Source organism: Colletotrichum navitas, assembly GCF_030913465.1.
Source record: "Colletotrichum navitas strain CBS 125086 chromosome Unknown LY79scaffold_44, whole genome shotgun sequence".
Taxonomy (NCBI): domain Eukaryota; kingdom Fungi; phylum Ascomycota; class Sordariomycetes; order Glomerellales; family Glomerellaceae; genus Colletotrichum; species Colletotrichum navitas.
The window spans coordinates 89,626-104,605 of NW_026850590.1; the positions used below are offsets into that span (position 1 = coordinate 89,626).

The 14,980-nt window shown below is 57.0% G+C and overlaps 7 protein-coding genes across 7 annotated transcripts; 3 read left to right on the plus strand and 4 right to left on the minus strand.

Moving 5' to 3' along the window:
- Positions 1 to 1,620: 1,620 nt before the first annotated feature.
- LY79DRAFT_581046 (uncharacterized protein) lies at positions 1,621 to 2,135 on the minus strand (the record flags this gene model as incomplete). Its single annotated transcript, XM_060560168.1, has 3 exons — positions 1,621 to 1,680; positions 1,752 to 1,772; positions 1,887 to 2,135. The coding sequence occupies 3 exons, from the start codon at positions 2,133 to 2,135 to the stop codon at positions 1,621 to 1,623; spliced, it is 330 nt and encodes a 109-aa protein (XP_060412448.1).
- A 1,181-nt stretch (positions 2,136 to 3,316) lies between these two features.
- On the minus strand, positions 3,317 to 4,168 carry LY79DRAFT_558528 (uncharacterized protein). Its single transcript, XM_060558190.1, has one exon. It carries the CDS (start codon positions 3,963 to 3,965, stop codon positions 3,591 to 3,593), a length of 375 nt encoding a protein of 124 aa, XP_060412449.1. The 5' UTR covers positions 3,966 to 4,168; the 3' UTR covers positions 3,317 to 3,590.
- A 478-nt stretch (positions 4,169 to 4,646) lies between these two features.
- LY79DRAFT_558531 (uncharacterized protein) lies at positions 4,647 to 5,644 on the plus strand. The gene has a single exon (XM_060558191.1). The coding sequence runs from the start codon at positions 4,722 to 4,724 to the stop codon at positions 5,268 to 5,270; it is 549 nt and encodes a 182-aa protein (XP_060412450.1). The 5' UTR covers positions 4,647 to 4,721; the 3' UTR covers positions 5,271 to 5,644.
- Positions 5,645 to 6,688: 1,044 nt separating this feature from the next.
- Positions 6,689 to 7,512, minus strand: LY79DRAFT_268097 (uncharacterized protein). The gene is made up of 2 exons (XM_060551996.1): positions 7,467 to 7,512; positions 6,689 to 7,407 (listed from the first exon to the last, which is right to left on the minus strand). The coding sequence occupies exon 2, from the start codon at positions 7,351 to 7,353 to the stop codon at positions 6,781 to 6,783; it is 573 nt and encodes a 190-aa protein (XP_060412451.1). The 5' UTR covers positions 7,354 to 7,407; positions 7,467 to 7,512; the 3' UTR covers positions 6,689 to 6,780.
- A 108-nt stretch (positions 7,513 to 7,620) lies between these two features.
- On the plus strand, positions 7,621 to 9,082 carry LY79DRAFT_671029 (methyltransferase domain-containing protein; the record flags this gene model as incomplete). Its single annotated transcript, XM_060563861.1, has 7 exons — positions 7,621 to 7,671; positions 7,776 to 7,819; positions 7,883 to 8,017; positions 8,098 to 8,164; positions 8,227 to 8,267; positions 8,333 to 8,968; positions 9,022 to 9,082. The coding sequence occupies 7 exons, from the start codon at positions 7,621 to 7,623 to the stop codon at positions 9,080 to 9,082; spliced, it is 1,035 nt and encodes a 344-aa protein (XP_060412452.1).
- Positions 9,083 to 10,208: 1,126 nt separating this feature from the next.
- Positions 10,209 to 11,808, plus strand: LY79DRAFT_518728 (uncharacterized protein; the record flags this gene model as incomplete). Its single annotated transcript, XM_060555059.1, has 2 exons — positions 10,209 to 10,962; positions 11,018 to 11,808. 2 exons carry the CDS (start codon positions 10,209 to 10,211, stop codon positions 11,806 to 11,808), a joined length of 1,545 nt encoding a protein of 514 aa, XP_060412453.1.
- Positions 11,809 to 13,446: 1,638 nt separating this feature from the next.
- On the minus strand, positions 13,447 to 14,700 carry LY79DRAFT_518741 (uncharacterized protein; the record flags this gene model as incomplete). Its single annotated transcript, XM_060555061.1, has 1 exon — positions 13,447 to 14,700. One exon carries the CDS (start codon positions 14,698 to 14,700, stop codon positions 13,447 to 13,449), a length of 1,254 nt encoding a protein of 417 aa, XP_060412454.1.
- Between the last annotated feature and the right edge of the window lie 280 nt (positions 14,701 to 14,980).

The following is a 14,980-nucleotide window of genomic DNA, read 5'->3' on the forward strand; positions in this document are numbered from 1 at the left end:
AGGGTTACGTCCTTTCGAGGCCTTAGGAGGGCGATAATTGCCACCAGGACCACCATCACCTCCGTCACTGTCATTGCCCCCATCGTCCGAGGACACATGACCACCGCCATGATGGCCACAGCAGGCTCCGTGCGACATCCACACGCATCCAGCACATGCGCCGCCTTGATAGTTGTTGACGCGGCGACACTTGGTGAATCGACGAGTGGCGTTGGTCTGGGGACAAGCGCGAACACGACGACCTCAGGACTGAACCAGAACCGCCCGAAAATATCCTTCTTGTTGCACGATCTTTGCGACGAATTCGAGGACTGAAGTGTTATTATCCAACCGAATGGTAATATCGGTCGACGGCATGTTGATTACCTGCCGCTCTTCATCCTAAACAGCCGACATGCTTCTGGAAACCCCGAGCGCAACAGTCGCAAGGAACGACATTCTGAACACCGAACGCCTGAATCAAGAGAGAATTGACCGCCGGGCTGCGCCCGAATAGCTTCCAGAAGAATACTCCGAAATGACCAGCTAAGTCTCGATTGACAAAGACACGGCGCGAAAACTCGAACGAATCGAGAGTAGTCGGGCGGTCGCTCAACACACCCTGGACGACGGTCTGGTTCCCGATCTGGCTCCAGAACTCCCGCAGTGTCGAGGTGAGCAAGCCCTTTTTCGTGGAGGAAGTGGTAGGCTCCAAACTCGTCGCTGAACGACGAGTCTGCAAGCCTCGTCACCTTCATCTCACTTTCCGAATAATCAAGCGCCTTTTACCAAAAGAAGGGATCGAACAGCGCTTCGTTGTCGGGATCGGGTTGGATCCCAGTTCGGCTGCCGAGCATTGCTGGGAATCCTTGGTGAGGCCGATTCAGGGCATCTAGGTTGGAGCTCTTTGCCACCTTGTTTCTAGATCACCGCCGGGCATCCAGCAGCAGGTGGAAGACGGCCACTCACAAACTCCATCGAATGTCGGGGTAGGTATGACCGACTCTGGATTGCCCTCGTAGCAAGGGTCAGCCGTGGTGGTAAGGCTCTGGAGAATCGATTCTCCCAGAGCGATGGCGCGACTGTCATCTCGCGCGCGCACGCGGGCAGACGGAAGATAAGATGGAAGTAGTAGTTGCGGACGGCATCGCTTCCGGAGCTTTGGCTGAGTGGATGCCCTGGGTATGGCCGCCATCGGATAACTCGAGACTCCGACCAAGCGACATCTGAAGAGGGCGTTCGCTGCCAACTACCCATCAGTGCTAGTGGAGAGAGATGGGAGGTCGACCATCCCATCTCCCTGGAGGAGTGGAGAGTATGAGGACGTCGACTAGGAGGACTCCTACGCCCTAACCCTTGGCTCCGTACTGGTGTAGAGTGGAAAGGCAACAAGTCCCACGTCCCTGGCCGGCCTACCCCCTATCCCGATGCCTCGACCAGCTTTAACGACGTACGAGATGGTAAGCTATGACACCAACGAAGGATCTTGTTGACCGTGTTCCGGAAGAGGCTGGTCGGTGTTGAGGCGCTTGTAAATCTCACCGGTGTCGGAGATCATTCTGGGCCTGCATCGAGTTAGCGACGGCGAAGGCTGTGCGGAGGAAAGGCGGAGAACTCACCTGGCAGTCGGAATATGGCGGTTCACGATGGGTAAGATGTGGAGGCAGTAACGTGCATACCTTGCCTCAACCGTAGCTGAAGCTAATAAATGTACACAAACGAAACACAGTAATTTTGTCGAGGCGTTGGACGAGGAGCAAGGTGTCCATTACCTTAGAGTTGGACTGGCCTGGCTGTTGCAAGAATGTAGTACACGATACTAAACAGCGCGGGCGGCCAGTCCCACTAAGAGAAGGCCAGCGGATGATCTTCTGCCAGTGCAAGATACAGCAAACATGGAGGGTTACTTGCCGCGGCGGAGACTTATGATGGTGAAGAGAAAAGGCTGCCAGTGGGAAGCTCCTTCTGCCTCGGCGTAACGGAGCGGGCATGCCTAACCCTAACCCTAAACCCATGAGGACGTTAAACGCCATGGGACAGGGAAGATTAAAGACCATCTTCGTCTTGCCGTCGTTTGCCTGGCCGTCCTCGTTCTCGTTCATGTCAGACATGGTGTCAACCTCTGCGTTCTTCTTATCGATCGTGAGGCGGCGCATGTTTGTAGAATACGACATGAGTATCATGTTGCGAGCAGTGGCTGGGTCCTTCGAATTTGCACGGAACCCGCTGCAACGGTGTCGTCAATGCGGTGGGATGGCGCGTCGATTTTGTCTTCTTGTAGAAGACATGAACCTTAAAGTGTGACGCGTAATAGTCTTTTCATGATCTTGTATGTCTGACCAACAGTGAGGCCGGCATGATGATGCCAGAGGGCATGTATAAATGCCCTGACGGTTCTGACACGGTTATGTGTCGGTCGATTTGTTTGCTGTAGTCGATACAATCGTCCCGAAAGTATCTCAGGATTGCCAGACTGCGCGCGGTATTGTTACGAAAGAGTAGGAGCCGCCTGGATGTCTGCGTCCAGTTCTGTCTCGCGGACGCGTCACTCCATTCGCCTACAGGTTGAGCCGGAGCAATCATCTTTGGTCGTATCTGGATTGGTGCGAGTCAACGGTTGGTACATTCGTATGTGTAGAGAGGCAATAGTTGTGATCCTCGGACTAGATGGTGATAATGCGTCCGTTCTCGAGGGGAGTGGCATGTGCGTTGTCACGCACATTGTCATGATTCCACTCTCTCCACATTTCGCGTGGGTCCGCGTCCGCCGTAGGAGGGCTGTCATCAAGCCCTCCCAACTTGGTAGGCTCCGTAGGTGAAGCTGATGATGAAGAAGAGGAATATTAAGGGAGAGGTTAATAGGGAGGTTGAGAGGGAGATGAAGAGCGAAGCAGCCCCTAAGCTAGCTGGGCATAACCCGGTAAGGGTGCCCATGGGTGGCTGCCGGTAATGGGAGAAGCTCACCCTGCAGCCAGGCATATATCTGCCAGGAGGTGTGCCATAGAGGCAGGTAGGTAGGAGTGAGGATGTATATAGAACTTGGGGGTGAGGATGCCGCACCGGAATGACTTCTTCCTCATGGGGCCCAAGAGGGGACATATATACCCCAGATCCTGGGATTCATGGCCGCCGCAAGCTCTTCCGACACCGCTCTTTTGCCATCTTCCGGCACTTTCTTCTTTGCGGGATGACGCATACATACATACCGGCTTGGCTTGTTGTTCCGCCAGCAAACGCTCTGGCAACATTTGCTGCCCGGATGGATGCCTACGTACGGGGGCATGCCGAACAACAAGCATCCGCAATGCATGGACCCGGATCATGGCCACAAAAGGTTGCCTGTAAACATATGATCTCATTTATGCCGTATTCTACGTTTGTCCCTTGTCATTACGTACACCCCTCCCGTCCCGTCGTGGTGTTTTTGTCTTTCGTCCATATTTGCCGTTTCCCGAGTGTCAAACCCGCCAAATATCTATCAAGATATTAAAACAAGAAGAAAAAGAAACAAGAAACAAGAAGCAACCCCTTCTCTGTGGCCGCTTGCTTGGGGAGCACAAAAAGAGCAACCCCCTTTGAGCAACAAAAAAAAAAAAAGTTGTCCATGTCCCTTACCTCCCAAAGAGGCTGAACCGCAGCTTTCCCTTCCTGGGAACCGAGCTGTGCCCGCTCATCGGCCGCTCGTCGTAGCTCATGATGCTCGAGGCCGGCCTGGGCGCGGTTCTCGGCGGGCTGTTTCCGTTGTACATGTGCTGCTGCTGTTGCTGGTGCTGCTGCATCTGGGGCGGCGGCGGCGGAGGGGGGAAGTCGCCGCGCAGGGCGCGCTCGACGTCGAGGTGCTGGCGCTCGTACTCGTCGTGCTTGGCCTTGGCGTCGATGAAACGCTGCTCGGCGAGGCGCCGGCGGTCCTGCAGCGCGCGCAGCTCCTCGTCGAGCTGGGCCATCTGGCCCTGGGCGTCCTCCATGAGGGTGTGGTACTCGAGCATCTTGCGCTGCAGCGGCTCGAGCACGCTCTTGGAGATGCTGGGGCTCTGGATGCGGCTGATCTCGTCGCTGAGAGAGCCGCCGCCAGGCGGGGTGGGCGGGCGGAGGCCGCCGCCTTGGTTCGGGACCTCCTGCTGCTGCTGCTGCTGCTGCGGCTGCTGCGACGAGACGCGGGGCGACCCGCCGCCGTTGATGTGGGGAACGGAAGAAGAGGAGGGCAGGTCCGAGGATCCCGGGGCGCGGGCGCCGCCGGAGGAGGAAGACTGGCGGCGGGCGTGACGCTCTGTGCGGCGGCGGGAGTAGCCGCCGGCGCCCCCGTTCGCGGCTTCTCTGGAGGCGGGGCTCCATTCGTCCTGGGTCTCGCCCATGTAGGGCGACATCTGCGACGGCACGGGCGGCGGCGGTTGGGAGCGGCGGTTCTGCGATGCGTTGGCCATGGAGGGCGGGCCGTTTCGGGGGCCCGCGGCGCGGGGTTGACCGCCGCGGGCGCCGGGGCCTGTTGGGACGACTCGCTGCTGCATGGCGGTCAGACTGTGCATGTTCTCATGAGAGTGATGTGGCTGTGGTTGAAATATGCATAGGGAGAGAGTTAGGAGGGGGTGTTGGGTTGTGGCAGGCGGTAATCAATCAGATGAGTGAATTAGTGAATGAGGGAATGAGTGAGTGAGTGAGTGAGAGAGAGAGAGAGAGTTGTTGGGTGGGTCGGTGAGTCGGTGAGTAAGAATACGAGAGTGAAAGTGTATGTGCGTTTGGGTGAGATGTTCAATGCAGGCTGGTTGCATGTTTCGCCCTGTTTTGCTTTTCCCGCCTTCTCCCTCTCTTTTTCATTTCTTCCCCCCCCCTTCTTTCTCTCTCAGGGTTTATTTACTTGGCAGTGCCTGTCCGTACTTACCTGTGTGTTCGGTGCCTGGGCGAGCACGGCGTCGCGCAGGGCAGCGTCGGAATCCGGTGTCCGCTGGCCCTCACCGTGTCCTCCTCCCCCGACGGCGGTGGTGAAGCGGGAATCGTCGTCGAGCGAGGACGAGCGAGGTCGTCGATACCGGCCGTTCCTCGCTTCGTCCCGGGGCTGGCGCGAAGGGTCGCTGTTGGCGTCGTACTGCTGGCCGTACTCGACAAAGTCGCCGGGGAACATTGGGGGCGAGCCCTGGTGGTGCTGCTGCTGCTGGAGTCCCATGGCCATGATGGCGAACGAAACAGGGTCGACGTCCCTTGCGGAGTCGATCTTGGGCGAAATTTGGTGGCGGCTTGGGGAGGAGGGGAGGGCCTCGGAGGTTGCAAGATGGGACAGAAAGAGAGCGATCGTTTGAGTGAGTGTCTGTGTGAGATGCACCACACGGTTGACAAGAGGTAGAATAGACAAAAACCCCGTTTGGAGTTTCACTCGGAGACGGGAAACCAAACACGCGAGAATGAGAGCCGTTGGAAAGTTCGGAAGACAGGCTAGCGGAAACGGAGAGAAGGGAACCACAGACACATTTGCATTCCCGGGAGGTTTGTTCTTGACGGCTCCCGGACTTTCATGGCCAGTCTGGATGTTTTTTTATCTCTGGCAAAGATTCCGAGTGGCTGGGAGACACTAACAATTTATTTCCTTGTCCACTCAAATCGCACCACATTTTGTTACGTGCAGTTTTGACGAGTGTAATAATACGTGTCGGCGACAATTGCAGTGGCTGGGAACGGTGGGTGGATTCTCCCCTCCCCACTAAAATCCCCCTCTACCCCCCCAACTCGACGTGAGCTCGGGTTTTCTTTTCTTCCAAGAGGTTCCCTCCCAGCCTCCGGTTTTGATGGCCGCAATGCACATACATATTCGAAGAGGGAGGAAAACTGGCGCCGTCGTCTTGCTCTCAGGGCAGCAATGAATGAACGCTACGTGCAGAACGAGTGGGATGGAGTCTCTGGGAGCTACCAGACTAGGAGTTGCCCTGGATTGATTGCCGTGAGTTGCGTCCGGGGTGCCACGGGAAGTGGACGTTGGGTTGGACCCTCGGTCCAATTACATGGCAAAGACAAAAGGGTAAAAATAGCCCGCCGGGACAGGTCATGATACCGGTAAGCTATCGGCAGAGTTTCCCGTCCCTTCCATTGCCGCCGGTCTTCAACTACATCGTACAATGACGACGATGCTGTGGACTCGGATAAATTACTTGCGGCAAATTAGGCAAGATATTCAGGATGTCGACAAAGAGCAGCAGCAGCAATGATTATATTCGATGCGGACGGATATTCGCATCCGCTGCCTCTCGGCCGCCTCTTGCGGGGGTCCTTCTATATATCGAGACTTTGCTCCGGGCTGGAACTACAATCCTGCTTGGCTTCACTTGCATTATATCCATCCGTGATGCCCAGTATCTTCCCCTGCCTCTTCCCGTACGTGACGAAGAAAAGAAAAGAAAATAAAACATACGACACTCCGTGATCTGGTTTACATGTGATGCAAACTGGGGAGTTAGGTTGGTGAAGGGAGGTGATGAATAATTGGGGTATCGTGGCTCTTCTCAATTATGCGCAAGGGAGAAATGAAGCTATTTGGGGTTGGGTTGCCTTGTTTAAAAGGTGAGAGAGACATATCCACCGCCCGAGTGGATCACGTGGGTGGTGGTGGGTCTTATCGGAGATAAGCCCCGCCATCCGCTGCGGGGCATCACATCAATTAGGTACATCACCATCACCGACCATTGTACAGCTTTCTCGCGCCGTCCCACGGCATCGTCCCATTGTCGATAACACAAGAGAGCTCTTTCCAGCCATGGAGTATTCATTATATATCCATTATACAGGGTTCAACAAGATTGAGCAGCTCGCATGGCCGACTTAAGTGCCTGTTAAGGTGCTGACAATCAGCCAAGCCGCATCGTGCCGATATTGATACCCAATTGATCGATTGGTCCCCGTCTGACTATAAATTCGAGGGAAATGAAGCAAATGGACTTCGTTCCAGCATCGAACAGCAACAGACTTGCTTCGCTGACTGTATACTAGAAACATGGGCCGATTCTTGAGACGACATGTTTGAACCTGGACACCTTGTGATGAATCTCCACCGGAGGGGCTGTGGTCTACAGTTCCCCTTCGAATTCTGGCAAACAAGACGCTTTTTATGTCATCGTCCTTCGCCTCCAGCCACAGCGACAAGGCCCTAGCAGCACTTTCAGACAAATCCCATTCAACAATGTTTACGACAAGGTTTATGACAGGGTTTTCCTGATGCGTCTCTATCAGGTAGCAGCATGTGGCATGTGTTTTTAACAGGTACATCCACGTAGCAAGGCAGTGTAGCGATTGCATCGTCCGAATTACTTCGCTTTGGTGGGCACTCGATCGCCAATCACACCCCCCCTGCCCAAAAAAGGTCAGCGTCCACGATCCACTGCAGGCTTGAAGCATCGAAATAGGTACCCCATTGGCTCGCAGATGCGACCCGGGGCCACCCTTGATGGTCTGAACATACACACATCAGCAGGCTGCCGGCATCTACTATGTACAAAGAACTTACAAACCTTGGACAGGCAGTAGTGTACCGGTACTAAAGAGCGCGTTTCTCCCCATTCCGCCCCCGTCTGGGGTGATTCCCGTCGTCTCGTTTCAAAACAGTCCGAAAGCTCGAGGGTTTCGCCGAAGCTGTCAGGAACCAGGGACAGTATACATCAAACCATGGCATCCACCCCGGCTGAGATAGAGCCGACCGCCGACCCGATCCACGCAGTAAGTGGCCTCGAGTGGTGTTGTTGCTGTTGTTCGCAGAATGCTCTGGGGGGAGGACCTGCGTGCATACGCCGATCGGCATGCTGACTCGCACAAACTATCAGGACCCTGCCGTTGAAGACGACTATGATCCTGATGAGATCCAGAGGTTGGTTGACCACGATGCCGAATGAGAGCCTGAAAGACGTCGTTCTGACCAGCTTGCAATCAGTCTGTTGACTTCTTCTACGGCCTCCGTTACCGATAGTGTCCGCGAGTACCGCCAACTCCACGGCCGAACCTACACCCAAAAGACGGATTATTTCGCACCGAATGATGACCAGCAGAACGATGCCCTGGATTTCAAGTACGGACAAGCTCAAACCGACACAGAAAGTAACCGGAACATGCGGGGGACACATGCTGACTCGGGGTGTAACAATATAGCCACTACTGGGTTACCGACTTCTTAGGCGATAGACTCTTCGTGGCCCCGATTGGCGATAATCCCCAGGTGAGAAAGGCTCTCTTTGCCACGGCCTCGTTGAGCGATGCAGTAGCTGACACCGCCAGTAGAAAGTATTGGATCTCGGCACTGGCACCGGGATCTGGGCCATGTGAGCTGGAAGAAAACCCACTCTGCACAGCGCTCCGGCATCTAACAAGCAGTTCTCCCCCAAAGCGACTTCGCTGACCGGTTCCCGTCCGCCGACGTGATCGGCATTGACATCTCGCCGATCCAGCCGTTGTGGGTCCCTCCGAACTGCAGGTTCCAGATCGACGACTTCGAGAAGCCGTGGACGTTCTCATACCCCTTCGACTTCATCCACGCCCGCAATCTCGAGGGCTGCATCGCGGACCTGCCCAATTTCTTCAAGCAGATCTACGACAACACGAGGCCGGGCGGGTGGTTCGAGATCATCGAGTTCGACCCCGAAGCGCGATCTCAGAGACTGGGCGAGCTGGGCGAGGACCACATCTTCAAGCGGTGGTACAGCTACCTGGAGATCGCCTCGACCAAGATGGGGAAGCCGCACGGCAACGCCGCCAACCGCAGGCTCGCCAAGGGCCTGAGGGAGGCCGGCTTCGTCGACATTGTCGAGCTGAAGTGGACCATACCGATCGGGGCCTGGCCCGCCAAGCCCGACATGAAGCAGCTGGGCATCTGCAATCTGGAGTACATCGAGCAAGCGCTGGAAGGCTTCGGCCTCTTCCTGCTGAAAGAAGCGCTGGGCTTTTCTTACGAAGAAGTGCAAGTGACGCTTGCGGAAATGAGGTCTGCACTTCGCAACCCGAGGAACATGCCGTTCTATTACATGTATGTACAACCGAGGACCGCATTGCCTGGGCCGTGACTGACACATCAGATAGGCACGCGGTATATGCCCGTAAGCCGGGGAAAGGCCAGGGAAGCGTTCCTGCTGCAGCATGACACTGAAATTGGTGATTCGGCAATCTGAGAATTGTCAATATGGTGCTCTTCTACTCAAAAGCCTGGTCTCGATGATGAGGCTCTAGGGGGACAACCTTTTTGATACCTCCTTGAGCTACATTTAACACCACATGAGCGTAAATATGCATGCTGCCCACTCGTTATGTCCGTAGCCAAGGGGATAAACTTGTCGAAATGATCCAAGACAATATAAATCTGTCCTTGCCTATTACAGACTATTTTCGTTCCCGATGTCGGATGGAAGAAGCCAGAGCAGAGTCCCACGCTTCTTGCCATCATGTTCGCGAATCAAGACATGCGGTATCCCTTCGTGCTATGCTCGTGATGGAGTGATCGTGGAGGAACATTGCCTGTTTGCAGTATGAGCAGTTCCGAAGACCTTGATATCCTATATTCGGGTCGCGCGTGACACTCGTCTCGCTTTTTCTCGGATAAACCGATGCTGATGTTGAGTTTCCTTTCATGGGTAACCACAATAAGATAAATTGCAACAGTGGTAGCGCCCAAATTATGCATTTAATTTCCGTCCTTTCCATGATCACCGAAGACTGGTGGAAATCACGTGTACGTGTACTACACTAGGTAGATTCCCCGGCTAAAGGCTACCTAGGTAATAAGCGAGCGAATTGCCGACGGGCCCATAGGCGATGTCACATCGCGTCGCGTCATGCCCCTTACGTCAGCATACTGTAGGTACCTACCTACACTACCTACTTAGGTGGGTACCTAGGTAAGTACGCGGAGGTACGGTACTGCCGTTGTGTCCGACAGCTCCATAGAACCCGCGGCCAAAGCTCCTCCAGCGCGACTCAAGAGCTGCATCTCGTCCCCCATTTTTCCCACCTTCCACGTCTCACAACGAGGCTTCAGTCAGCCCATCACCTCGTCGCACCGCGTTGCAGATACTCAGTCTGCCCAATTGATCGCGTCTATCGCTGCTTTCCCACCGCTGCCATCACCAAAGACAAAGCAGGATATTTTGCCCTCTGACTTTCTCTTATCGACGTCGTGTAAATCGGCCGGCGCATCGCCATCCTTACGACATCCGCGAGCGCGCGCGCAAAACCCTCAGCACGTTTCCTGGAACCAAGCCAATCCGTTCGTCATGGCCCGTACAACCGAATCGCCCGCGCCGCCGAACGGTACACAGCCTGTGAAGAAGGTGCAGACCACCTTGATGCACAGCGCTCATAACTTTCTGTCTTCCCCCGCCAAACCCTCCGGCTCGCAGTCGCCGCACCCGGGCAAGCGCGTCATGAACATCAGCGCCACTGAAACCCCCCGATCGGATGCGTCGCCATCACACTCTCCGCCCTCTCAACGACCCTCCCCGCACCTCCCCGTGAGCCCCTCACCCCGTCACGCCTTGAGCGACACCGCCGGCGTCGACTCGGCTGGTGCTGATGGCAGCACTGCCGCCGATATTGTAACAGCTGATGCTCCTCTCGCCGAGCCCGCAGATGCCGCCGACACGGCCCCAGCGCCGACCATCGCCGAGGGAGCAACTCCCGATGCCGAAGCAGCCTCGTCTACCCCGGAATCCACCGCACAGCGCACTGGGTCCAATGTGCTCTCATCCGTGCGGAAGACATTACATTCCGCCGTGAACAAGCTCGGCGTACAGCGCACCGGTACAACCACCACCGTTACTTCCACATTCGAGCAGACTATCGTGAGCCGCAAGCGCAGCAGGGAGCCCGAAGCTGACGAGACGCCCGCGCCTGCCGACGAAGAGACGGATAATAACATTAACGCTGCCAACGACAACGATACCACGATCCAGCTTGGTAACCAGCTCGATGCAGAGGCCGAGGCAGAGGAGATCCGCGCCCAGAGCCCCGTGAAGGAGGACGTCCAAGGTAAGAGCTGATGCGATCTGGCGCCCCAAAGTTTTGACGCTCACCCCCGGCATAGTTCCCTCTCCGGCCGCAGACGGCGCCGAAATCAACGTCGCCACTGCTGCCGACAAGGCAGACACAGACACCGTCGAGGCTGCTGCGGCTCCCCAGGATGCCGCCCCCGAGGCGGTTGATGACGACGACGTGGAAATGGACGACCCCAAGGCGGGCGTTTTTGTGCTTGACAAGATCACCGGGCACCGCCCTGATCCGAGAGACAAGACGCTCTTCCAGATGCGAGTCAGCTGGAAGCACGGCGATCCGACGTGGGAGCCCGAGCAGACGATCCAGGAGGACGCCGAGGAAGCGCTTTTTGCCTACTGGGACAGCGTCGAGGGCGGCCGGCTAGGCGCCATGGCGGACAAGAACCTGTGGCACGTGCTGAGGGTCGAAAAGCACAAGCAGAAGCCCTCGGGCGCCATCTACTTTCGCGTGTACTGGATCGGGTCGCCGGACCGCTCCTGGGAGCCCGAGAGCCAGGTGGAGGTGTACGCCCGGCAGCACGTCGAGAACTACTGGAGGTTGAAGGGCGGACGCGAAAAGAACGTCAAGAGCGTCGCGACGCCCGTCAAGAGAGGCCGCGGCCGCCCTCGCAGATCCACCGTGTCGGAGCCGGCGACGGAAGACGAAGCGCACGAGGAAGCTGATAAGGTGGCCAAGCCCAGGGGCAGGCCGGCCCGGAAGCAAAAGCGCGACGGGGGGGAGGACGAGGCCGAGAAGACGGAAGACGCCGTCACCGCCGAGGTTGACGGCGAGCCCCCCAAGAAGCGCGGCCGCGGCCGTCCCCGCAAGAACCCCGTCTCGTGAGCTCGTTGCGATGTGATATAGGGGGGGGTGGAGGGGGGCATTCGTACGCCGGCCATACTTTGGACGGATTAGGGCTCAGATCCCAGAAGGTTTGGGGGAGGGGCATATGCTATGATTTCACGGTGTTCTCGAACAATGATGCTCTGGGCTAATTACCTACAGAGCCGGCATGTGGGATGTTTGAACGGACCCAAGGAGGGGAAGGGGTTGAGGGTCTCATGTATCATACGTTCTTATCGCATTTTTGTTTGCAGCTTTTGGCGTCTTCTCCCCCCCTCGGTTTCTTAAATATTAGGGACGGTTTCCTGATCGCCCCCGTCTGCCCTTTCTCCTTGCCGCGAAAGTGACCTCTTGACTTGCTGCTCCCTACGAATCCCTCAACGAAGGGGGGTGCCCTGGGTACTGCCCGGCGTCAGCCACATGCAGAAGCTTTGCTTGAAGGATTCGAAGTCAAACGTAGGTATTAACTATCCCAGCCGGCGCGCTGCAGGTCCACGAGCAACCCGGGCCCCTCATACACGACCCCCATTGGCCGTCTCGACAATTTGGGTTTCTCGAGCCTCACCTCGCCTTACCCTCTAGGCCCCCGTGGGATGTGGCGCTTCGAACCCTCTTCTCTCTCTCCCTCTCTCTCTCTCTCCTTCCTCCCTTTTTTTTTTTCTTTTTCTTTCTTTTTCCTTTTTTTTTTGTTTGTTTTGTTTTGTTCTTTCTTTTCGTTTTGGCCGTTTCCTCCCGCATTGGGCAGTGGTTTGCCGGGTTTGTTTCGTCCCGGAAGGGGTGGACCGCGTAGCAGATGACAAGGAAGATGCATGACACATGTCCCCTCCCCTTTTCCTTCAACCGTCCGTCCCGTCGCATCGCACGGCCCCTCGGGCGTCTCCGTGAATTTCAGCTGCTTGCCGCCCTCCCTCCTTCCTCATTTTAAGTATTCGGAAACTCTGTTTTTCTTCCTATTAGGTATCTTGCGATGGCGAAAAAAGGCGGTGCCGCGTAGCCGGCCCTTCGATTTATCGAGAAAAACAAACGAAGCACAAACCTTGAAAAGCTGCCGGGGGAATCCCTAACCCTCCCCCCCCCCCACCCCACCCTTCCCGTATTACCTACCCCCTTGCGAACGACGACTCGTCGGTTCGTATTTGGCAGGCAGCAACTGAGGCGGTGCTAGACGCAGTTCGGCTTCTGGTACCTAGGCCCGGCGTCGGAGGACAGGCGCCTTTGTCGTTCGCCCACGGCTCGCAGTCACGATGCCCGGAACCCCTTGGTTTTGACGCTATCAGACGGAGCGCGCGGCCAGACGTTCCTTTGTATGGACACCAATGGAGTAAAGCGTGTGGTCCATTTGGGACGGAGTATCGATTAATTAAAGTGACAAACGCCTTTTTCCCCCCCTCCAAAGTGGGCAGTCGTGTGGCCCAGCGAGATATCATCATCCATGGTCCCCCCATTAGCAAATCCAAAAAAAATAAAAAAACAAAGCGGTATCATTTGAGCCGACCATGCCAGGCAACATAGAAATAAAAATAAAACCATAACCCCCCCCCCCCCCCCCCCCCGCCCCACCCCGCTGCTAACCTGAACCCAAAAACACCCGTTTTACCCGTGGATCCTGCCGTAACGAACAGGTCGTAAACAGTCCCCTCATCGTCCCATGGGCGCGTAATCTCGGGGATTGTAGGTGTAGGGCTGGTACGCCTGGTAGGATTTAGGCCTCAGGACCTTGTGCGCTGAGGTAGCTTCATCCACCTTGCTGATGACGTTGCCACCGCGGCCGCCGCGGTGCTCCTCCTGCGTCTCGGCGTGGGTAGGCAGCTCGGACGAGAAGCCCTTGTGGTCGAGGGCGGGGCTCGCGAAGCCGCTGCTCGCTTCAGACGACGCCATGCTCGTCGGGCGCGAGCTCTGCTGCGAGGAAGGGCTCCGCTGGCCCTGGGACCAGCGCCACGAATTGGGGTCCGGCGACTGCTGGGAGGACGGCCGCGACAGGGAGTCGCGGTCAGGGCCCAGGCCGGGTGAAGGCTGCGGCGGCGGCGGATTCGGGTGGTAGAAGTTGCCCGGCAGCTCGGCGATGAAGGACGTCGGCGGGGCGTCCTGCTGCGAGTGCAGGTCCGCCGAATGGCTGTAGTGGTGGCCGAAGCGGCCCGGGGGTGGCGGGTTCGCGTTGTAGGACGATACGGGTCTCGGAGTGTGGTACGGCGTGGGGGACGAGTGACAATCGGGTCTCGGACTGGCGGCGTCGGGGCTCAGGCTGGCGAAGGAGGGCGAGGGCAGGCCGGACAGCCCTGTGGTGGTGCGGTCGGCGGGGTTGATGGTGCGGAGCCTGCCGTTCTCGATCATGGCCTGCAGAACGCCGGCGTCGAGCAGCTCGGCCTTTTTGATGATGCGTGAGACCATCTCCTTGCTGGCGGCCTTTAGCTGGGCCTTAACGAAGCTGACCATGGTGACGTTGCAGCGGATCTCAATGTCCTCGCGCAGGTAGAGGCCGTCGGCGGGGATGCCTAGACCGGTGGTGCCGATCTCGGGTGGATGGGGCGGTTCGACGCCGGGCTGGTTGCCGTCGATGCGATACTTGATGCGGATGTCGATGTTCATGGGCGCGTAGGTGTGCGTCTGCAGACCCCAGGGCATGTCGTGGAAGCAGCCGTTAAAGCTGATCTTGCCGGAGCCCATCTTGCCGATGCCGGGGACGTACTGGATGCGCTGGCTGATCTCGTACCAGGTCGAGTAGTACTCATCCGAGGCGGCATCGCGGGGCGCCTTGATGGGCTTGTGGTCGAGGACGAGGGGGTTGAGGGTGATGACCTCGGAGTGGGAGTGGAGGATGTCGATGGCGAGCTGGCGGGGGATGAAGCCCGGGATGGGCGTGACGGTCGTGTAAACCTCCTTCTTGCGGAGCATCTCGTCGTGGAAGGCCGAGGGGCCGCTGGGTGGTATATGTCGTTTAGTTTCGGATGATTATCTGCGTAGGACTCCGTCGGCTCCAAGTTGCGATGTGGATGGTGATGGTAGGCTAGGTTTGCGAAGCGTCAATGGGCCGGTGTTTGGTGGTTGAGTAGCTCGCATGACAGATGCGAGCGGGGGGATAAGGAAGGGGAAGAAACGAAAGAAATGAAAAACAAATCAAAAAGAAAAGACAATGACGAGGCCTGCTGACGGGGAGTGCCGAGAGCGAAGGATG